The 24,065-nt window shown below is 40.3% G+C and overlaps 1 protein-coding gene across 8 annotated transcripts in view; it reads right to left on the minus strand.

Moving 5' to 3' along the window:
• atm (ATM serine/threonine kinase) overlaps positions 1-24,065 on the minus strand; it is a 164,430-nt gene that overhangs the window by 111,243 nt on the left and 29,122 nt on the right. For 7 of the 8 annotated variants that reach the window (XR_007262335.1, XM_048598373.1, XM_020533011.2 and 4 more), the window contains 12 exons: positions 22,223-22,321; positions 19,105-19,336; positions 17,831-17,956; positions 13,307-13,426; positions 12,239-12,328; positions 9,312-9,477; positions 8,550-8,749; positions 6,992-7,074; positions 6,163-6,309; positions 5,936-6,011; positions 3,511-3,641; positions 895-1,015 (listed from right to left, as the gene is read on the minus strand). Coding sequence is in view for 7 of the 8 variants with exons in the window: in XM_048598373.1 (XP_048454330.1) it covers positions 895-1,015; positions 3,511-3,641; positions 5,936-6,011; positions 6,163-6,309; positions 6,992-7,074; positions 8,550-8,749; positions 9,312-9,477; positions 12,239-12,328; positions 13,307-13,426; positions 17,831-17,956; positions 19,105-19,336; positions 22,223-22,321 (1,591 nt within the window). In the remaining variant the exon portion in view is untranslated. Of the gene's footprint in view, positions 1-894; positions 1,016-3,510; positions 3,642-5,935; positions 6,012-6,162; positions 6,310-6,991; positions 7,075-8,549; positions 8,750-9,311; positions 9,478-12,238; positions 12,329-13,306; positions 13,427-17,817; positions 17,957-19,104; positions 19,337-22,222; positions 22,322-24,065 lie in introns of those variants that run through there. The other variant, XM_048598377.1, reaches the window with a different exon arrangement.

Consider the following 24,065-nt stretch of genomic DNA (forward strand, 5'->3'; position numbering starts at 1 on the left):
GTTGAAAAAAAGCATTTTTATAAAAATATACTCTCTGCTCTTTTGCAGACATTCTTTCTTTAGCTGAAAGCATAACACAAGTGATAATTATTCATAATTCACTTTGACAGTGAGTGATGGTGGGCTTTTTAATTGCAAGATGCATCTTATCTCAACCTCAGGCTGATGTTCACATTTGCACACATCTTACTGAGTTTAAATATAGTGCTCCTTTTACAACTTGAGGTCAGCTCAGCTAACTTAACAGAGGCTTGAAAGAAAGCAGAGATTTCCTCAGTGAAATTCAGCCACCAAAAAATAATAACCTGGAGAAATGTAGCTTTTTACAGTGAGATGCTGAGAACAAAAATAAAGCACCCAGCAATACAACCTGTATTATTTCAAATTCAATATAGCAGACCACATTTCAGTGTCTCAAATAGATTAGAGTTGTTTCCATGCTGTATGGCTCAATGACTGTGATAGAGCAAAATAAAACAAGGCAAATATCAAAAAGCAAAAACATTATATTTTTGTTTTAATGGTGGGTAATGCCAGGACACATGATCATAAAAAGTGTTTTGAAGTATTTTTGAAGTAAAGAGTTCAGTCGTACTAAATCAAATCCAATAATCTATTACAGTGGAGGTTAAGATAGTTCCTGCATGAGAAAAAAAACCTAGCAAATCAATTGAGTGAAATATTTTCAAACATATTTGAGTAGGAGAATAAAGCTGAGGGTGGGACATCAGATAATGGCAGTCTGAGGGACAGAACTGAAGATATGGTTGTCTCTAAACAGATTCAGCTGGCCTTTCTTAGAAGTTGGCAAGGATACTCCAAAGCTAAACTAAAAGAAGACAGTAAATGTACAATGTTTGGAAGTCATATGGAAAGATAGAAAATTGACAATACCTGAAATCTCATTCCTGCTTGTACTTTCATATACACATTTTCAAAGGCATTTTGCTGCAATTTTACAGGGAGGACTTTCAGTTGTATAGATTCATCCTGTACCTGGACCTCTTGGAATAGTCTGGAAAAAACGAAATTCTTCAAAGTGAGTGATTATAATACCCGAGACAAGAGTAAGGTTTTTGCTAAAAGCACCCTGCTGCCCCAGATTCCAGAGTTTTTAAACAGTCATTTAATATTGTGACAAAAATATCAAACAACTGTGAATATGAACAGACACAGATTCATTAGGACAGGGTGCAATGGACTGGAACTCTGACCTTTTGGTTTTGTTACTCAGGTTGAGTACCATCTAGACAAATGGGATCAAAGCCCCTCATTCAACAGCATCAGCAAATTATGTTTAGACAGCTTAATGTAATAAAATGCCAACGGCAAGATGGCGGCAGGTTAAGTTGCTCTACTCGGAGCTACACTCTGCTCGCCAGTTCTCTGGCTCTTTCTTTCTGTCTTTGTCCTTCCTTTCTTTTTCTCCCTTCTTCTTTCTCCCTCTTTCTCCAACTACGTTTAACTACCTAACTAAAGAGTCGGGAAGGAGCTGGGTCACGACTGGGGACCACGTGGTGGGAGCTGAACATGCAGGTTGTGTCCTACAGCGATGGCAGATCGAGTGTGGGCCAGAGCGATGGTGGCAGATCAAGAGTGGGCTGGTGAGATCGAGCCAGTGAGGCAGCAGTGGCAAGATTGGGTCAGTGAGCCAAACCATAGCGGGACTCTGGCGGAGGCATGGCGAGGGTTGGAAAGCCCGGAGAGGGACTGCGGCAGTAGAATGGAAAGTTGGACTCTCTGAAGTTATTTTTTTTTCTTATCTTATTCTAAGTTAATGTGAATGGCAAAGGTACACACTTTTTAATTGTATTTTTACACTGAAAACACTGAAAAATAAATGATTCAAATGATTCAGGGCAGTTCACAGGAGCAGTGAAACACAAAGTATTACACTGAGCCACATAAGGAGATACTAGGCAAGATGGCCTGAAGCTTGCTCAGAGAAGGCAGATTTTAAGAAGTGCTCTCAAGGAGGAAATTATATAGAGATGTGGCTAGTTATGAGATGCTGAGCTTGGGCACAGAAAACTGAAGGTGAAGCCACTAATGGAGGAACAATCAAAACTGGGGATGCTGAAGTGGCCAGAATTAAATGAGTGCAGATAGCTCAAGAACTGTGGGCCTACAGAAGATTACAGAAATAAGGATGGGTAAGACCATGTAAGGCTATGAAAAGGAGAATGATAATTTTATAAGCAAGATGTTGCTTGGCCAGGAGCCAAACTAAGTCTGCAAGCACAAGGATGATAGGGAAATGGGACTTGCTACAATTTAAGACGCTAGCAGCAGAGTTTTACATGGTATCAAGTTCACAGAGGATAAATATGGGAGACCAATCAAGGGCTGGTAGGGCATGAATGGCAGTTTTAGCAACAAATGAGCTGAAGACAGGTTGAACATTATGGAACTAGTAAAAGGCAGTTTTAGTGATGGCATGATGTTTAATTAGAAGCTAATTTTGGAGTCAAATGTTTCAAACACACTGACTCAGGCTGTTGGAAAGGATGAAGTCAGTAGCTAGGGAACAGAATTCAAGATGAGGACTGAAAACAACAGCTTAATTCTTCTCAACATTTAACTGTGGAAATTCCAGTTCATCCAGTACTAAATTTGGATTAGCAGTCTGATAATTTTGCAACAATGGTGCAGTCAGGAGAGGGTTGATGGCAGAGATGCGGATGCCATCAGAGTCCATGCATTAATCAACATGTTCCATTCAGATAATATCGATGAATGGCAGCACATAGGTGAGAAATAGGAAGAGGTCAAGGATTGATCTTTGAGGACAACTGAGTTAACAGTAGGAACAGGAAAATAATCCGTTGCAGGTAATATTCTGGATATGATTAAATACAGAAGAATGAAACTAGCTGATAGCAGACCTATTTAGTTGGAGAACAGTGCAGAGGTGTTGGAAGAGGATAGTGTAGAGGTGGTAAATCTGCAGGAAGGCCGAGAAAGATGAAGAGGGAGAGTTTACTTTTGTCACAGTTATATCAGAAGTGAAATAATGCAGTTGCTCTTAACTGAATGTGCAGTACAAAATTATTCATTATTCATTACACCTCATTCACAGAACATTAAGAAGGTAGAAGTAGTAAGCTGAAAGAACCCACACTGATGTAGTAAGGGGTATATTTTAAATTTAAACTTGGTAACAGGGCACAGGAAACCTTACATTTACCTCATGCTTTTTGACATACAGGCACTCCCGGGCTGCAAACGGCTTCCATTCCGGAGTTCGGTCGCAAGTCAATTTGTACGCAAGTTGGAACACAATGTAAAGCCGCCGTTCGCAAGTACAGGAAATGTTCATATACAAGGTCTTTAAAATTACACCCGATACATGATCGCATTCATAAGTCAGACATTTATAAATCAGGGACCCCCTCTATACTTATGTTCATTTGTAGAAGTCAGAAAGTAACTTGGTACATTAATTCAATCAAGGCTTTTTCAAACCTGCAAATGTAACTATAAGCATTTATTAACACCCAGCAGGATTACCTGTTAACAGACATGGCAGCAAGCATGCGAACCTGATGGTGACTATCTTTTAGGAACTCTGTATAGACTTCTGAGACAGGCAACTCTTCTCCTCTGATAGAGAGTACACTCCATTTGGAATGTGGGTCTTTCTGAAAGGATATAAACCCCACAAAAGAAAATGTCACCAAAATCATCACTGTATTAATCAAATCATGCAATGTAAAAATACTACAGAATTGAAAGACACAATAGGAGAGATAATGGCCCAGTGGTATTGTCACTGGACTAGTAACCCAGACAAATCCTTCCTTACCATATGGTGGAATTTGAAATCAATAGAAATCTGCAATTAAGAAACTAATGATGACCATAAGACCATTGTTGATTGTCAGGAAAAACCTATCTGGTTCACTAATTTTCTTCCTCACCTGGTCTGGCCTAGATGTGACTCCAAACCTACGGCAATGTGGTTGACTCTTATCTGCCCTCTGGGAAACTTTTATTGGGATGGGCAATAAATGCTGGCATGGCCATCAACATCTACATCCCGTGTATGAACATTATAAAAAAAGTTAATTCTGCGCATCAGATGTAGGCTGTAAAATTTTAATTCTCCAAAAAAGTTTTACAAAAGGCACTTTCAAGCACAGAGTCTATAATGGTTAGCAATAATTTTATTCTGGCTTTATTCATAACTTTTTCAGCCTTGTGTGTTTTATTGCATTAAAAAAAGTGCTGTATAAACGTAAGATAACAAGGTGTAGAGCTGGATGAACACAGCAGGCCAAGCAGCATCAGAGGAGCAGGAAAGCTGACGTTTCGGGCCTAGACCCTTCTTCAGAAATGGGGGAGGGGAAGGAGGTTCTGAAATAAATAGGGAGAGAGAGGGAGGTGGATAGAAGATGGATAAAAGGAGAAGATAGGTGGAGAGGAGACAGACAGGTCAAAGAGGCGGGGATGGAGCCAGTAAAGGTGAGTGTAGGTGGGGAGTTAGGGAGGGTATAGGTCAGTCCAGGGAGGACGGACAGGTCAAGTGGGCCGGATGAGGCTAGTAGGTAGGAGATGGGGGTAGGGCTTGACGCAGTTGCAGTTGTTTAGTGCGAACCGAGCGTAGGTGTTCCGCAAAGCCGTCCCCAAGCCTGCGACAGGGTTAGGGTTAGCACTAAACAACTGCACCTCCCAGTCGCGAACCATTTCAACTCTGCTTCCCATTTCTTAGATGACATGTCCATCCTGGGCCTCCTGCAGTGCCACAACAATGCCACCCGAAGGTTACAGGAACAGCACCTCATATTTCGCTTGGGAACCCTGCAGCCCAATGGTATCAATGTGGACTTCACAAGCTTCAAAATCTCCCCTCCCCCTACCGCATCCCAAAACCAGCCCAGCTTGTCCCCGCCTCCCTAACCTGTCCTTCCTCCCACCTATCCCCTCCTCCCACCTCAAGCCCTACCCCCATCTCCTACCTACTAGCCTCATCCCGCCCCCTTGACCTGTCCGTCCTTCCTGGACTGACCTATCTCCTCCCTAACTCCCCACCTACACTCACCTTTACTGGCTCCATCCCGCCTCTTTGACCTGTCAGTCTCCTCTCCACCTATCTTCTCCTTTATCCATCTTCTATCTGCCTCCCTCTCCCTATTTATTTCAGAACCCCCTTCCCCTCCCCCATTTCTGAAGAAGGGTCTAGGCCCGAAACGTCAGCTTTCCTGCTCCTCTGATGCTGCTTGGCCTGCTGTGTTCATCCAGCTCTACACCTTGTTATCTCAGATTCTCCAGCATCTGCAGTTCCTACTATTGCTGTATAAATGTATATTATTGTTGTAGGGCACTTTGCAAACCAGACATATAAAGACATATTATGGTTAAGATCCCAAAAGCATAACTACTAAGACACTCTTTTTCTATATTTGTATTAGAAAGTTAGTGATTTATAAAGATCAAATCCTGTATAGGCAAATAAAAGAATAACTTCCCTCCTTTATATTATTCATAAATAAATGAATCTTAAAACATTTGCATAATGTTGCTTGTTATCTAATGGACAATACAATTATTTATAGGTTATGAGAGAAGTAGAAGTTCTGAAACACATTAGAGGAATATAAAATCTTGCATACACCTCATGCCTTAATTTGTGTCTGTGACCAGATTACCAAAAATTGTGCAGTGGTACAATTTATCAACTATAATTTCTCATTGTCACATAATATAACTTTTTTGATTATAATATTCTCCGTTTCTCAGAGAAAAAATGTTTAACTTATTTCACGATGTTCTTTTCAGTAAAGAATATTTTCGCTTGCGGTGACTATCACAAGCAGAAGGTAGAGTGAGTGGGAATTCTAGATATCAGAGTGTCTATCTGTCATAGTCACCACACTAAAATATTTAAATAATTGCTAAAACTAAAAATATCAGAATGTACATTTAATGGACTCACCTCAAGTAATGCTTTCATGCATCTTACTAAAGCAGTCCTCACTTGTGAGTTACATTTTCCTTCCTTGCTTAGATGCCTATTGTAAACAAACACATTGACATGAATCTTAACTTCTCTAAATTTCTAACCCCACACCTAAGGGGAATTGTTAGATTTTTTTGGTTTCAATTACAAACATAGTCTGAAATGATCTGGTGGAAAATATAGAGTCAAAGAAGTACACAGACCAGAATGCTCCAATTGTCGTTAGCAGTTTCCCTTGGACATCAGTAATTTCATCACAGTCAATGCCTTGTGCCGCCAGCAAAGGAAGAATATGTGTCAGGATCACCGAACAAACTTCTTGATCACAACGATACGTGGAACACAAGTCCCTGCATAGATTAGAAATTGCAATTATAAAAAGAGTTACCAACTCATCCATCCCTGTTAACTGACTGCTAAAATCACACTTCAAAACAATTCATTCACTCATTGTACAGCACAATTTATTTAAAAGATAAACAACTTGATAATACAAATTACGTAATACATGAATAAAACTAGCTATGCCTTGACATGCTGATAATGTGTTTTTAACTAACATTTTTAACTGACACTTCAACTCTACTTGGGGCAATTATATTTCATGTTTCAAAAAAAAAAATCATAAGAACTATTATTCTAGGAATCCAATGTGACATTATAAGGCTCCAAGCAACGCAATCTATTTGGAGGTGCAAGTGGATTGCAAAGTCTGATATCGATTAAAAATTGTAATTCTTGCACTTGAACACAAACCATTTGATCTAGTCCAATTATTTTTCTGATCATTATTTATTCCCAAGGAGTGAACACTTTTTTTGGAAAAAGGTAATTCCCAAAAAGATCATATCATAATTTTTTTCAACATCTTTCATGTTCATCAAAGTATGTTAGTGCTGGATCATGCAACATTTTGTATCTCAGCCGCTTAGTATCACCATAAAGTCAGTATCACCATCACCATGTGCACACTTCCACACAGCATTCCCATTTGCAAAACAAAAACCAACAGCAGAATCAAATAACGCTTACAAGAGAGGATTCACAAGTATGGAGATATCATCAGCTGGGAGAACACATTCTTCTGATGGAAGCTCTTTTAGCAGGATCAAGTACTATGGGATCAAGCACAAACAAGACAAATCAGCATCACATTGGAAGAGTTATTGATGATATACGCGATTCATCTGATACAAGCATCGGGAGTAAGGTGCAATGCCCTTTCTCTGCAAGCAGATGTGACTCTTCCAATCTCTACCATGTAAGTTATTTCAATGAAGTGGCTGCTATTAACAATAATTTATGGAACCTTGCAGTGCATAATGCGACAGTCAATTTAACCACACAGAATTGCACATAATTAATTCAAATGCGAGGTGACTTGGGGCATTTGAAAGACATGAGACTTGAACAGGCATTTTTGTCTTTATGGAGAGACGTCAACTGTGCAAAAAAGAAAAGAACATTAATAGCCTCGTTTTAACATGTTCTCTCATGCAACTAAGAATCTTACAAAGAAGGCACTGATTGGTCAGCTGAGTGCAAAAGCTGTAAAATGATTTCAAAGTAATGTATCAAATTGACAGATGAAACATGGTGTTTCAGTTAAGTGATTTCTAACTGCAACTAAAAAAAAATTTTTGTAAATTTAGTTCTATTTATTGCATCCAATTAAACTTTTAGCTATGTGACTATTGTCTACATGGAAAGTGTTTACTTTCCAGCAACATTTTGAACCCAACATTTGCACATTTAAAATAAAAACAGAAAATGCTAGAGAAACTCAACAAGTCTGGTAGCATTTGTGAAAAGAGAAACAGAGTAACAACTTGAATCCAGTATGAGTCTCCATCGGAACCAAAGGGGACTGGAAAATTAAGGTTTTTGTGCTGCTAACAAAAAGTAGTGAATCGAACAGACGGTGAGGGTGCCCAGAGCAAAAGACAAAGCACGTGCTAAAGGCAGTAGGTAAGTTGTACATATACACAGTTTCAGGTAACTGTTTCCAGGGTCAGAATTATGGCAGCACAGTGGCTCAGTGACTAGCACTGCTCCCTCACAACGCCAGGGACCTGGGTTCAATTGCAGCTCAGGTGACTGTGTGGAGTTTGCACATTGTCCCCGTGTCTGCATGGGTTTCCTCCGGGTGCTCAGGTTTCTTTCCACAGTCCAAAGATATGCAGGTTAGGTGGACTGGCCATACTAAATTGTCCATAGTGTAGGTTAGATGGATTAACTATGGGAAATGCAGGGTTACAGGGATAGGGTAGGGGAGTGTGTCTGGGTAGGATGCTCTCCGGACAGTCGGTTTGGGGAGATTATATTTTAGGGAGGGATTCTGTGAATTGATTCTGTTGAAGTCTTTGGTCAAAGAATAAATAGAAATCCTGTATATAAAGAAGTGATAAAGCATTAAAACGACTACTTTGGCTCCAAATACTTTGCTGGTCACTGTAAAGAATTTAAAACATTCATTTTTAAAATTTATTGAACTTTGTTTTAGGAAAAAGGAGAGTTAGTACGGGAGAGGCAGAAAACTTTCTTTTTGAAATCTCTGTATTAAAACCAAACGTTACATGGTAATACCTACCATGTGCAAATGCAGAGATTTTGAAATGCTACGATCTGTATCTTGAATTAACATTAACAGTTTTCTTCGAATATCATCAGACCTGAAAGAAAGCACATGCATCTGTCCTGCTGCTGTGCAACAGCAGAGAAATCGGAGAATGTCAAGGAGAAGAAAATTGTGTTTTGTCAAATTCTCTTCAGCTAAAATGCTCTTTGCTCCTGCAAGAAGTTTGAAAATCATGAATAATGTACAGCATAATGTGACTTGTTAACTCATTTAATAAACTAACATAGAAATTAAATTAATAGAATACTAAAATGGGTCTATACTTTGTTTCCCAAAAAAAATGCTAATTTAGAAGCACAGATGCAGTCTCAAGTGGTTATTTATCCTCTTCAATCATAATTGTATTTTGACTTATTTCACAATTGTGGCATCAAATCTTATCATTTCTACATAGCTGGTCACACAATGCTTTGTTTCATGTCCAAGCTTATTGAGGAAGCTATTAAACCACAGCAAGTATAATTTCTTAGCCTAATATTATCTTCACAAATCATCCATATAGACCAGACCCAATCCCTTTCTAGGTTTTTCGCTTGTTAATGTAAGGATACCAAGATAAAGTGTAATATTCCCATTAATGATCAACTGACACAGCACAGATCATGCATCGAACTCGCAACTTTCTTGGTCTTGGTGGTTAAACACCACCCAGCCTTAAACTCAGCTGCTGGGCATTAACTGGACAATATTCAATATCTAGCACAAATATCTTACCTGTCACGACCAGCGAATCGCTGCTGTCGCTATAGTCATCTACTTCAAAGGTTTTGTCATTATCGTCAAAAAAATCTCCAGATCCACTTCCCTGTGCTTCCCTAAAACTGTCTTCAATACAATCCTTGACTTCCCCAGCATCATGAGATTTTCCATTGTAGGTTGCCTGAAAATTTGGGATAAGTGATTAACACATTATTATTTATTTAATCTGACCTTCAGTGAAAATCATTAACAGCATGAAGTACTTCAACACAAAATTGAGTTTTTCAAAAGAAAAAAATGCTCATTGCTTGAAGCAATTTCAAGAAATATTTTGGTGCAGTGGAGACTGCTTATTTATATCGATGGCTGGATTAATTATCAGCAACAAAAAAAAAATGTGCATTTATTCTAAAGGCACAATTTGAAATAATCTACAGGCCTCAAAGGATGTGTAGTATAGCACATCCAGTTTGCTCGGGAAGATAAGCTGCACAGCCCAAAGTAAATGTCTACCTCTGCCAGATGATTTATGATGTCAATAGAGGCCTGCAGGAACATTGTTTCAATGCCTTTTACCATAAGACCATGAGATATAGGGGCAGAATTGGGCCATTCAGCCTACTGATCATGGCCGATATATTTCTCAGCCCCATTCGCCTGCCATCTCCCTGTAATTTTTGATCCCCTTACTAATCTATTTCTGTCTTAAATACATTCAATGACTTGACCTCCACAGCCTTCTGTGGCAAAGAGTTCCACAGATTCACCACCATCTGGCTAAAGAAATTCCTTCTCAACTCAGTTCTGAAGGGTCATCCCTTCATTCTGAGGCTGTGCCATTGGGTCCTCGTGTCTCCAAGTACTGGAAAAATTTTCTGCACATCCACACTACCCGGGCCTTTCAGTATTCTGTATGTTTCGATCAAATCGCCCCTCATCCTTCTAAAGTCCATCCATTACAGACGCACAGTCCTCAATTGTTCCCGGGGTCATTCTTGTGAATGTTCTCTGCACCCCCTCCAAGGCCACCAATTCCTTCCTTAGATACACGGACCAAAACTGTTCACAGTACTCCAAATGCGGCATGATCAGAGTCTTATACAACCTCGGGGGCAGTACATCCCTGCTCTTGTACTCTAGCCCTCTTGAAACGTATGCTAACATTGCAGTTGTCTTCCTAACTGCCAAATGAACCTGCAGGTTAACGTGAGTAAAGGATTCCTAAGTCCTTTTGTGCTTCAGATTTGTAAAGCCTTTTCCCATTTTGAAAATAGTTTATGCCTCAATTCTTCCTACCAAAATGCATAACCTCACACTGCCCCACATTGTATCTGATCTGCTACTTCATTGCCCACTCCCCTAGCTTGTCCAAGTCCTTCTGCAGTCTCCCTGTTTTCTCAACACTACCTGTCCCTCCACTTATTACGTTCAACAGAAGCCTATCTATCTTTAGGGTGTCCGCTGTAAAAAAAATACATAAAATATAATCAAGATTAAAATATTGACATGGATTTAAATACACGTATGCTAAACTGCAGATAGGTTTTCATTAGGTAAGATATAATCCTATGCAATCCTCATTTGGAACCATGAAACAGTGCAAGTAGCCCATGGCAAAGCCAGGTCTTTTCTTACCCAGAGCCAGAAAGCAGGTGTTATTGATGCTAATACATAGGCTTATTAACATAGGTGAAAATACAATCAAGTGGAAATCCAATTTATTACAAAGCAACAGCAGAAACCAAGCCAAAGAGGCTGTGTACTTGGCAAAGTTGTAAAATCAGCTCATCCCAACTGAAGATGGCACTCCCAAACGTGCAGAACTCAGTGTCTGCAAAGCTCTTCTCACCAAATCTTGACATGGAGCTGAACTCGGGACTTCTGACTCGAGGATGAGGATGCTAAAAACTGGAATCATTGTGCCCAAAGTAAATTTAATTCCATTAACAGATAATATAATCACTTCCATTTAATGAAGGGGAATGCATTCAGCAAGAAAATTTATTCAATCCTGCATACAGCAAACAATGATTCTCTATAGGTAACAGTGTTAAAATATCCAAAAGACAACATTAAGTTTAATCCCTGTTTCAAATTATCATTAAATGAATACAAAGGTAAAGTCACCATAGTCCTATCAGATCACAGGGCCATTCTCTTATTAGAGAGAGACAACTGGTGGGTCACTTAGGGGTCACCATGCCTCATACAAGGAGAGAGGTTGAAAAAGCGAGCCCTTATGGTAATCTCAGCGGTGCAGGAATTGAACCAAGCTGTTGGCTTCACTCTGTGTCGCAAACCAGCCGTTCAGCAAACTGATCTGACTGTGCACCTAACACATGAATAGAGGAACAATGCTGTTTTGGGGTGTGTTGAAATTGCCAGAAATTAACTCAATAAGTAGAATATACACATCACAATTATTGTTTTCAGTGGCCACTGTTCAAAGTCATCACAAGTGGCCCTAAGCAATGATTGTAAGGGGAGAAATGCAATTATCCCTGTTTAACTGTGTGGTCCCTCTATATTTAACTCATACCAGCAATTGTATAAGATTGGGAGTCAATCCCCAGTTTGTAATCAGTGAAATTGTCTTGTTGTCTCCATGTTAAAAGTTTAGAAGGACCCAAAACATGCTAAACCCCTTGGCTCCAATGACCTCCTCAAACTCTAAACTCTTCATATGACTGGTTGGGTGGTGCATGTGCAAGTTTCAGCTTTTGCCAAAAAACAAGAGTCTAATTTAAAAGGGTCTCTGTATTCATTTAAGAACGAGCTTTTGGGATGGGAAAATAGCATAAAAGTTTCAACGTGGTTATGACATTTTGCACTGTTGTATATAGCAAATTACAGTGTACTAAAGTTAGGTTATACAACTAGCAACATATTTTAAAACATCAAACTTGCCGATCAGCCCTGGAACCTTTCAGTTAATCTCTTACCAGTTGCTTACAAATCTGCAATAGATCATTCATAAATCTTGCTGAGAATAGTTGAAGGAAGAGAACAGATGAGCTTCTCTTTGCCCAGTGCTGTTAAAATAATAATAAAAAACAAATTTATTTCTGGGGGAGCAAGGAAACACTAATTGTTATGAGTCACCTTTGAGTATTTAAGAATATGTAGCAACTTGGGAGGTGACCGCTCTTCAGACAGGATACTTATTAGTAAAGCTAAAAATATAAAGATACACTTGGCTACAGATTAAATAATGTGAAAAATCTAATACTCTGAACATAGTAGCAGAAGTAAGACATTCAGCCTATTGAACCTGTCTTGCAATTCTAGATCATGACTGAACGCAGTACTTTACCTAGGACAAATTTCTTTACAGGAGAATGGTTTCTGTTATGTATGTAGAAATGGTGTTGAAATAACTACAGAGAAGCTGGTATCCCATCACCAACCACCCCACCCCAACCCCTTTATTTACTTGTACACAGTACACTGGCTGTGGCTAGCCAGCTCAGAGTCAGTTCCCTGAACTGAGGAGATTCCAATCTCCTGGTAATATTGGTCAGTCAGGGCTTTCCTGATTGGCCCGGGTTAACAACCCCAATCAAGGATCTCACAGTCAACAAGATCTAGCTGGTTCCAATCACTACAGGTGGCCTGTTACAGTAATATCCTGTAGAGTTGGTTGAGTGAAGAACATTGATAAGAACACCAAGGGAATTCCTTGCTCTTCTCTGAATAGTGGAATGGAATGATCTTATCTAAACGAACATCAGGAACAGGAAATAAACCAGAACCTTGCTTCATCCCAACTGAAGATGGCACTCCCAAATGTGCAGAACTCAGAGTGTCTGCAAAGCTCTTCTCACCAAATCTTGACATGGAGCTAAACTTAGGACTTCTGACTCGAGGACGAAGATGCTAAAAACTTGAATTATTGTGCCCAAAGTAAATTTAATTCCATTAACAGATGAAATATAATCATGTCCATTTAATGAAGGTGAATGCATTCAGTACTGTACAACATAAATATTGAACTGAACTTAGATAAGTACCTTAGTGAGAGAGTGTAGACATTTGGTGCACACAGTAACCATAGTTTTCATGCCTTCTAGCTTGTCATTAAGTTTGTTTTTGGCTGACGAAATGTATTCGCCGGCAGCCAGTATGAAAGACTAAGAAGCAAAAGAAATCAACTTTATTCACAAAAAATATTTTGAGTAAGGATTTCTCAAATACACTATGAAAATGATTTTACAATTCCCAGTTCTATCTGTGAACAGAAGCAATATATCCCATGAGACCATGCCAGTCCAGACTAACATGTGCTTTAATTTTAAATAAAAACCAAAAGAACTGCGGACGCTGTAAATCAGGAACAAAAATTGCTGGAAAAGCTCAGCAGGTCTGGTAGCATCTGTGAAGAGAATATCAACGTTAACATTTTGGGTCTGGTGACCCTTCCTCCGAACTGAAAATAGCTGTGAAAACGTCCGTTTATATGCAGAAAATAAGGGAGGGGGATGGGGTAGGGAATAAACAATAGGATACAGCCCGAAGAGAGAGAACAGCAGTTGGATAGACAAAGGAGTTGATAACGATCTGGCTAGCAGGGTGAGTAGTTGTTAATGGGGGCTGTTAGTGAATAACAATAGGTAGTGGGTAATGGCAGGCTATGTGGTAACAAGGCCTGCTGTGTGGGGGTGGGGGTGCTGGGATATGGCAGAGTTAGGCCCTCAAAAAATTGAACTCGATATTGAGTCCAGAGAGCTGCAGGGTCCTCAAGCAGAAAATGAGGTGTTGTTCTTCCAGCTTGTGTCGAGCTTCACTGGAACACTGCAGCAGGCCAGAGGCAGAGATGTTGGCCAGGGAACAGGGTGGTGTGCTGAAGTGGCAGGCAACAGGTAGCTCAGGGTCTTTTTTGTGAGCAGAATGTACAGCAGTCACCCAATCTACACTTTGTTCCCCAACACAGAGGAGACCATATTGTGAGCAGTGAATGCAGTAGACTAGATTCTGGGAAGTGTAGGTGAAGGGTTGCTTCAACTGCAAGGTATGTTTAGGGCCCTTGTATAGTGAGGAGGGAGGAGGTAAATGGGCAGGTGTTGCACCTTCGCTGGTTGCAGGGGAAGGTGCTGTGGGGCTGTGGCGGGGGTGTTGGGGTAAAGGAAGAGTGGATCAGGGTGTCCCAGACGGAATGGTCCCTACGGAAGGTGGACAAGGAAGGGGAAGGGAATATGTGTCTGGTGGTGGCAGAAATGGTGTCTGATGATCTTCTGGATGTGGGTGCTGGGATGATAGGTAAGGACAAGGGGAACCCTAATGCTGTTGCGGGAGGGAAGAGAAAGGGTGAGGGCCGAAGTGCGGGAGATGGGTTGGACCCGGTTGAGGGTCCTGTCGATAACGGTGTTGGGGAATCCTCAGTTGAGGAAGAAGGTTGCCATTTCGGAGGCTCCCTTGTCAAAGTTGGCCTCATCTGAACATATACGACGGAGACGGAGGAACTGAGAGAATGGGATGGAGTTTTTACAGGAAGTAGGGTGTGAGGACGTATAATCCAGGTAGCTGTGGGAGTCAGTGGGTTTGTAGTGGATATTAGTGGCCAGTCTATCCCCAGAAATGGAAACAGAAATGTCAAGGAAGGGAAGGGAGGAGTCAGAGATAGACCAGGTGAAAGTGAGGGTAGGGTGGAAATTGGAAGCAAAAGTCGATGAACTTTTCTAATTCTGGGCAAGAGAGGGAAGCAGCACCGATGATGCCATCGATATATCGGAGAAAGAGTTGTGGGTGGAGGCTAGAACAGGACTGGAACAAGGAATGTTCCACATACTCCACGAAGAGACAGGCATAACTGAGGCTCGTGTGGGTACCCACAGCTACCCCTCTGACCTGAAGAAAATGAGAGGAGTTAAAAAAGAAGTTGTTGAGGGTGAGGACAAGCCCGGCCAAGTGGAGGAGGGTGGTGGAGGGTGGTGGTGGGTGGGGACAGTTCATACCTTTGCTCCAGGAAGAAGCGGATAGCCCTAAGACCCTCCTGGTGGGGTATGGATGTGTAAAGGGATTGCACGTCCATGGTGAATAGGAGGCAGCTGGAAGTTTTGAAACTGGCGTAAGACATCAGAGAAATCACGGATATACATGGGTAGGATTGGACCAGGGGAAGAGAAGACTGAGTCAAGGTAGGAAGAGATGAGTTCTCTTGGGCAGGAGCAGGCTGAAACAACGTGCCTGCCCGGACAGTCTTTTTTGTGGATTTTAGGAAGGAGGTAGAAGCAAGCTGTGCGGGGCTGGGGGACTATCAATTTGGAAGTTGGGGGGAGGTGGTGGTGCGTGGAAGGGTCACCAGATGAAATGAGATCAGTTACTGTGGTAGATACTATAGCGTGATGTGTCATGGTGGGGTCATGGTCCAGGGGAAGAGAGGAGGAGGTATCTGAGAGCTGGCACTCAGCCTCTGCAATGGTTCCAAATTGATAACCGATCCATTCTTCCTTCACCCCCAACATCCCCCACTCACAGCTCCACGGCACCTTCCCCTGCAACCGGCGAAGGTGCAACACCTACCCATTTACCTCCTCCGTCTCCACTATCCAAGGGCCCAAACATACTTTCCAGGTGAAGCACTTCCCAGAATCTAGTCTACTGCTCACAATGTGGTCTCCTCTACACTGGGGAAACAAAGCTTGCACAAAAGATCCTGAGCTACCTGTTGCCTGCCACTTCAACACACCACCCTGTTCCCTGGCCAACATCTCAGCCGCTGGACTGCTGCAGTGATCCAGCGAAGCTCAATGCAAGCTGGAAGAACAACACCTTGTTTTCCACTTGGGGAACCTGCAGCCTTCGGGACTCAATATCAAATTCAATCATTTTAGGGCCTAACTCTCCCATGTCCTAGCCCCTTACCCGACATACATCAGGTTTTGTTATCACATAGCCTGTCATTACACACTACCTATTGTTAGTCACTAACAGTCCCCATTAACAACTACTCACCCTGCTAGACAGATCGTTATCAACTCTTTTGTTTATCCAACTGCTGTTCTCGCTGTTCAGGCTCTATCCTATCGTTAGCTCTCTATCCCATCTTCCTCCCTTATTTTCTGCATATAAATGGACGTTTTCACAGCTACCATCAGTTCGGAGGAAGGGTCACCAGACCCGAAACATTAACTCTGATTTTCTCTTCACAGATGCTGACAGGCCTGCTGAGTTTTTCCAGCAACTTCTATTTGTGTATGTGCCTTAATTTCCTGTCCCAATTTACCAGCATGGCCATATGCAACCGCTGTTATAGGTCTGCCCCTCAAGGTTGCACTGGTAAGGTAAGGATAAATGTGGAGCACAGCTACAGGTTTGTAGTTGCATTCCTCTTTTGCAAATCTCAAAGCCTTCTGGCTGCTGGTGAGTAGAGCAAAAACATCCCAGAATACACAGCACAAGTGACACAAGTCAGATGATGTATCTCTTTCACATGCACACTTGTTCGATCCCTTTGAAGGCAAACTCAGTGAGGCAAAATCTGACAGAAATCATGACGCTGGCTTATTTCACAGGGACAGAGCTACTTAAGTCAATAATTATAATCCAATAGCACTTAGATCAATAAATACAAATTGCCACAGCTAATGATACAAAATAAAGAGTGTCACACGTTACTGTACGACAAACCCCTATCTTGCTTTAACAAAATTTGAACTTATGTCAGTTCACCAATATTATACCAAGGTTCACGTACAATGACAGTGATACGGCATAAAATGTGAAAAAAAAAAAATGCATGATTTTGATATTTCTTTATTCTCTTGTTCCATTCTTTCTAGTGCTAAGTGAAATTTAACTGCTGATTTAATTAACTGTGAGAAAAGTGGTAGCAATAACTCAATTCAAGCAACCCAAACAAAATTAAGATAGACCACACATAAACATTACCAAAAAAAGTTGCTGAAAATTATAATTATTAATAAAAGTGGGGAAAAAGCAATCCAGTTTTTTGAATAGATTTTAAACTCGAGGAGAGATAACCAGATTGATAAATATAACCGTGCGTTTACTATCGAGCATTCCACAATTGGCCAGTTTCTGTTTTATTCTATTCCAGTACTAAATCTGAACTTTTACATCAGTCTCACTACACAAGTCAAAACTGTTTAGCACACTTAGCCTCCAAGTTAAATTGTTAAATAATATCAAGTGCAAATATTTGTGAATTGTGGTGGCCAGGGCCTGGTGACAGACTAGAGGGGTTAAGAAAGAGTAAACAGAGATTAGCAAAACAAGAAGGCACAGATACACACACACTCCTCCATCCATCAACAGAAAACTCTGAACCAAACTTCAGCACTGTTAATTTACTAACTCTACTATCATTAGCACCAGCCTAATGTCAATAATGTTTTCTTCAAAATGAAATAATGGTGAAACGCTGTTCTTGAAAGGCTTTCAAAATCATTTTGAACGGAGTGAACTAATTTCTTTTAAAGAAATTACACAACAGCATCAGACGTCTATGTGACAGCCTTTGATATGGTATTCAGATTCTAGATCAAGAACGTAGAAGCCAGACCTCAGTAAAATACCTTTGCCTTCTGAAACAGAACAGATGTACATGCATCATCCTCACTGATGACACCAATATCAGAATAACACTGGAGCACACCAGTGATGAGGTTTGCACAGCGAACCTGGCATTCTGGAGGAGCCATCTGAAAGCAATAAGTAAAATACAGACATTAAAAGTGATTTGGAGACATGAATTGTAGATTAACGCAGTCAAGATACCAAATCGTCCACTTGTTCTTGATAGAGTTTTGCTAGGATTGCAGAAGTTAACAATTATAAATGTTTTTAAATGAGTTTTGTTTTAATCAGTTAACAAAATTATTCATTCATTAGCACTTTATCCAAGTGCAGATCCTGGGTGTCAGCTGATACTTCATTTTGAGTCGTCTCCTTGGCTGTTTTGTTTGACATTGCCTTCTACTCTCAAGAGGATGAGGAGACAGGTTCTAATGCACTGTTGGCATTATTCTAAACCACATATTATCTATCTAAGCTACCAGCTCCACTGTTATTAAATAGGGTCAAATTCACTGCCACCACAATTTGCTTGAAATCAGCCATGTTAAAAATCCAAGTTTGAATCCTGCATTTTTTTTCAAGTTTTCCTTTTTAAGGCTTCTCTTCATTTTATATGCTAAATTAAAATAATTTTTCCTATTTTCCTTAGTGGCTTCACTTTATTTTACATGGCTTAATATTTTACATGTATGTGCAAAATGCAGACAGTACATGAGAGATGGTGGAATAGAATTGTTTTTGAATTTGTTAAACTTAGCTGCAAAGTTAACAAGTTCCTCTTTCCTTGGAAATAAAGACTCACCTTCCTTGACAGGCATTGAGACTGTACAATGTTTTGAAAGATTGCAATGCCTGGAGGAAAATAAGTGCGCTGAAATGTTTTGCTTGGTTAAAGTTTCAAATTTTCAGAAATATCTGAAATTTGGGGTCAAGTCCTTTCCTTAAATTGGAGGATTTTATGGCTGTGTAAATTATTTTTTTTCCCCAAATGGATTATTATGTTCCTAACTCTACTAAAATGAACGTCCAATCAAATGAATAAAAAAAAACCTTCCCTATCTTATATATTATCATCAGCTTCGTCTCAATTGTAGCATTTGGCTATTAATTTCTTTGGATATTCTGAGGTTATGACACAAATTACATGAATTCAAGTTCATTCTCCTTCTTTCCTTTCATAGAATGTAACTAAAGCTTGTTTGCAATTCATACTTCAAAATAAAGAAAGCTTTGGAAAAAATATCTCCTGCAAGGAGGTATTATAAGCACTTACCGCAGCAGAATGCAGACATTCCATTAATGATAACAGATATTCCTCCAGTTTGTCCTTCAAAGTATGTTTGACACTTATTCTTGATGCAGCAGACTTCTTATTTTGAAGTAATACTACAGTGTTACTGTAGTTTAGAGTTTCATCAAATGTCGTTTGCAGGAAAAGGTGCTCAGATTCTGAAAAAACTGTGCCATCCTTGGCCTCTGGAGCTGGATTTTCTCCTGCTAGGATACTTGGAGAGGACAGAAACGTTATTGTTATTTATTAATACTTCACAATGGTAAGGGTAAAGTCATTAAAACTTTATCAGTGATACTAGTCTTAGTTGCACAGCTATTGAATTCTGTTGTCCTCTGTAGAATTAAGGTAACATATGTACAAGGCAATTCGGCCTCTTGCATCTGCTCCACCACTTAAGATCATGGTCAATCACTGATCCGGTTGTAACCTCAAATCCACATTCCTGCCTACCCGCCTAAATTTATTCAACTTGCTTATCAAAAATCTATCCACCTCAGCCTTAAAATTATTTAGACTCTGCTATAATGTGCTTTCTGCTAGGGAGCCTTTACACCATTCCTACAGTGACTTCTTCACCCAAATTATTTCCACATTCTGGTTTCCTGTCCTTCCTAAATGTCCTATATCTTTTAATATTTTAATATTTAATCTATGCCATCCTGCAGACAGGTCTCATAAGAGTTACCAGATCATACTTATTTATTTCTCCTTGCACTCTCAATTCATCTGCTTGGCATACAATATTGACATGCATTCTGATACAGAATTTCCAGTTTTATACCTTTATTCTTTTTCTAACCTCTAGTCTTATCTGTTCATTTAGTCTTAGATTTGCATTCACTATCCTTTCTTGTCAGTTTGTTTATCAGGCTTCAGTACAGAATATTTCTCTTTGGCCTTGTCACTATTCTTTGAGTTATTGTGATCCAAATAGCTACTTCATTTTATTTCAATTACACATTTACTTTTGTTGTTTTTCTATATTTTAATAATCCTGTCAGATGTGGGAGATCAGGGAGCAGTGTCCCTGGTGACTATGTTTGCAGGAAGTGTGTCTGGCTGCAGATCCTCTCAGACCACATGGATCAGTTGGAATGGCAGTTGGAAGCACTGGGAAATGTACAGGAGGCAGAAAATGTGATGGATAGTAGCTTCAGGGAGGTGGTCATACTATAGGTTGAGTCAGACAGATAGGTGACCTCCAGGAAAGACATGTTCAAGAAAACTTTCCCAAACAATATGCAGATGGTATTACTAGAGAAGGGGCAAAATTCAACCTCCCCTTGGGAAATAAGACAGGGCAGGTGATGGAGGTGTGGGAAGAGTGACCATAATTAGTTTTAAAATAGTTACGGAAACGGACAGACCTGGTCCACAAATTAAAGTTCTAAAACGGGGCAAAGCCAATTTTGATGGTGTTAGACAGGGACTCTCAAAAGTTGATTGGGGGAGGCAGTTTGCAGGTAAAGGGATGTCTGGCAAGTGGGAGGCTTTCAAAAACAAGGTAACAAGAGCTCAGGGACAGCATATTCCTCTTAGTGTGAAGGGGCAAGGCTGGCAGGAGTAGAGAACACTGGATGCCTAGAGATATTGAGGCTCTGGTCAAGAAAAAAAACAGGAGGCATATGTCACGTATAGACAGCTGGGATCAAGTGAAACCTTGAGGAGTATAATGGTGCATGAGTATACCTTAGAGGGAAATTAGGAGGGAAGAAATGGGACATTGGATAGCTTTGGCAGATAGGGTGAAGGAGAATCTAAAGAGATTCTTCAAGGATATTAAGGGCAAAAGAGTAACTAGAGAGACAGTAGGGTCCCCTAAAGATCAACTAGGCCGTCTATGTGTGGAACCACAGGAGATGGGCGAGATCCTAAACGAATATTTCACGTCAGTATTTACTGTGGAGAAAGTCATGGAAGCTAGGGAACTTGGGGAAATAAATAGTGATGTCTTGAAAACAATCCACACTAGAGAAGTGGAGGCGCTGGAGGGCTTAAGATGCATAAAAGGTGGATAAATCCCTGGGACCTGATCAAGTATATCCCAGAACATGGTGGGAAGCTGGGGAACGAATTGAAGGCCCCTTGAAGAGATACTTACATCATCAACAACCACAGGTAAGGTGCCAGAACACTGCAGTGTGGCTAATGTTGTGCAATTACTTAAGAAGGGTAGCAAGGAAAAGCCAGGGAACTACAGACCGGTTAGCCTAACGTCAGTGTAGGTAAGTTGTTGCAGCGGATTCTGAGAAACAAGATTTACACGCATTTGGAAAGAGAAGGTCTGATTAGGAATAGTCAGCATGGCTTTGTAGATGGGAAATCGTATCCCACAAATTTGATTGAACTTTTTGAAGAGGTGACCAAGAAGATAGATGAAACGAGAATAGTAGACGTTGTCTACATGGACCTTAGCAAGGCTTTTGACAAGGTTCCTCATGCTGGACTGGTTAGTAAAGTTAGATCACATAGGATCCAAAGAGAGCTAGCCAATTAGATACAAAATTGGCTTGACGGTAGAAGACAGAGGGTGGTGATAGAAGGTGGTTATTCAGACTGGAGGTCTGTGACAAGCACTTGCGGCAAGGATTGGTGCTAGATCCACTGTTGTTTGTCATTAACATGAACAATTTAGATGAGAATATAGGAGATGTTTGCACATCTGTATACTCTTGACAGGCTCACACATTTGACAAGTGCGCTACTTTTGTTTGATGTACTGCAGAAAGCCTGGTGCATTTCCTTTTATAAAAGAAAATAATTTAGTCTTTCCATCTCATTTCTGTCATCACTACATATTGCACCAAGTTTGTCTGTCACAATCCAACCCCACTATTTACTTCAATACCAAATCTAAAATTCATATTTTCTATTTATAGTTCCTCTACCCAAAAAAAATTTGTGGAAAAATGTTATTTTCTAATATGTTTACAGCATAGCACATGTGAAATCAATATAAACTAGTTTTGAGCTGAAGAAATAGTTTGGAATACATGCTACTTTATTAGAAGCTTCTGAGGTGAAGCAGGATTACAATTGAAATAGCCATTTCAGCTCCTTAAAATGGTTCTACTGGTATAATATTTATTCAGTTTACCTCTCTGGCGAAGGTGACTGAAAGAAATCCATCCCCGCTCTGCAGTCCTTCAGCGTCAGAACAACCAATATTTGAGAAACAAGCTGATTCGGAAAATCTCTATTAAAAACAGTGAGGCAAACATGATATTTATGGCTTGCAAACAAAGAATAATGCAAAAGCAAAAAATACAGATATTGGAAATCTGAAATAAAACCATACAATACTGGAAATACAGAAAATGTTGGAGTCTGTTTTAAGGATATAACAGCAGAGCATTTAGAAATACAGAATACAACCAAGCAGAGTCAGCATGGCTTAACGAAGAGGAAATCATGCCTGACAAATTCATCAGAATTCTTTGAGGCAGTTTCGATAAAAGGAGAAGCAGAGATGCAATATATTTGGATTTTCAGGAGGTTACATAATAAGATCCTTCATGGTGTTGGAAATGTAATATTTTCATAAATAGAGCATTGTTAACTAACAGAGATAGAGTTGGGGTAAATGGGACATTTTTAGGATGGTGTGCCACAGGGATCAGTGCTGGGATGACAAATATTTACAATATATATTACTGCCTTGGATGAGGAAATTGAAGGTACAATGGCCAAGTTTATGGATGAAACAAGAATAAGTGGGAAGGCAAACGCTAAGGATGACGAAGAGGCTAATGAGGGATGTACGCAGTAAAGCAAGTTGGCAAAAACTTGGCAAATGGAATATATTATGGGAAAATGCAAGGTTATGCACTTTGGCCAGAAGAATAGAGCAGCATTTAAATGGAGAAAGACTGCATAAAGCTACAGCACAAAGCTAATATCTAAGTTCGATGGATAATAGGGAAGGCAAATGAAATATTGGCCTCTATTTCAAAGGGAATAGAATATAAAAGTAGGAAGATTTTGTTAAAACTGATCAAGGGTGCTAGTCAGACCACAGCTGGAACACTGAAATGTTTTGGACACCTTATCTTAAGAAATATATATTGGCATTACAGGCAGTCCAGAGAAGGCTCACCAGGCTATTTCAGGGAATGGAGGGCTGTCTTACAAGGAGAGGTTGAGTAAGTTGTGCCTGTATTCACTAGAATTTACAAGAATGGGAGGTGACCTAATAGAAAGGTTCTAAGAGAATTTGACAGGGTAGATGGAAAAGGCTGTTTCCCCTTATTGGGGACGTAGAACCAGAGGGCATAATTTCAGAAAAAGGGTCACGCTTTAAAACAGCTATGAGGCGGAATTTCTTTCCTCATAGATCATAGATCATAGAATCCCTACAGTGTGGAAACAGGCCCTTCGGCTCAACAAGTCCACACTGACCCGCAGAGCATCCCACCTAGAACCATCCCTCTATAACTCACCTAATCTACAATCCCAGAACACTACGGGCAATTTAGCACGGCCAATCCACCTAAACTGCACACCTTTGGACTGTGGGAGGAAACCTACGCAGACACAGGGAGAATGTGCAAACGCCACATTGACAGATAGTGAATCTGTGAAATTCCTTACTGCAGAGGACTGTTAAGGTTCGGTCATTAAATGTATTTGTTTTAGACATTTTCTAACTAACCTCTCCAGAGATGTTATGACACATCTCTAGAGCAGGTGGATGTGAAGCCAGACCTCTTGGCTCAGAGGTTGGGACATCACCACTACAACACAAAGGCCACCTTTAAGTAGATTCAAGGCTGTGATAAACAGATTTTTAGTCAATAAAGGAATCAAGGCTTATGGGAAAAGGCAAGAAAGTGGAGCTGAGGATTATTAGATCAGCCATGATCTCACTGAATGATGGAGCAGATTTGATGGGTTGAATACCCTGCATCTGCTCCTACATCTTATGAACTATAAGTGTAATC

The sequence above is a fragment of the Rhincodon typus genome, chromosome 6 (assembly GCF_021869965.1).
Source record: "Rhincodon typus isolate 14 chromosome 6, sRhiTyp1.1, whole genome shotgun sequence".
NCBI lineage: Eukaryota > Metazoa > Chordata > Chondrichthyes > Orectolobiformes > Rhincodontidae > Rhincodon > Rhincodon typus.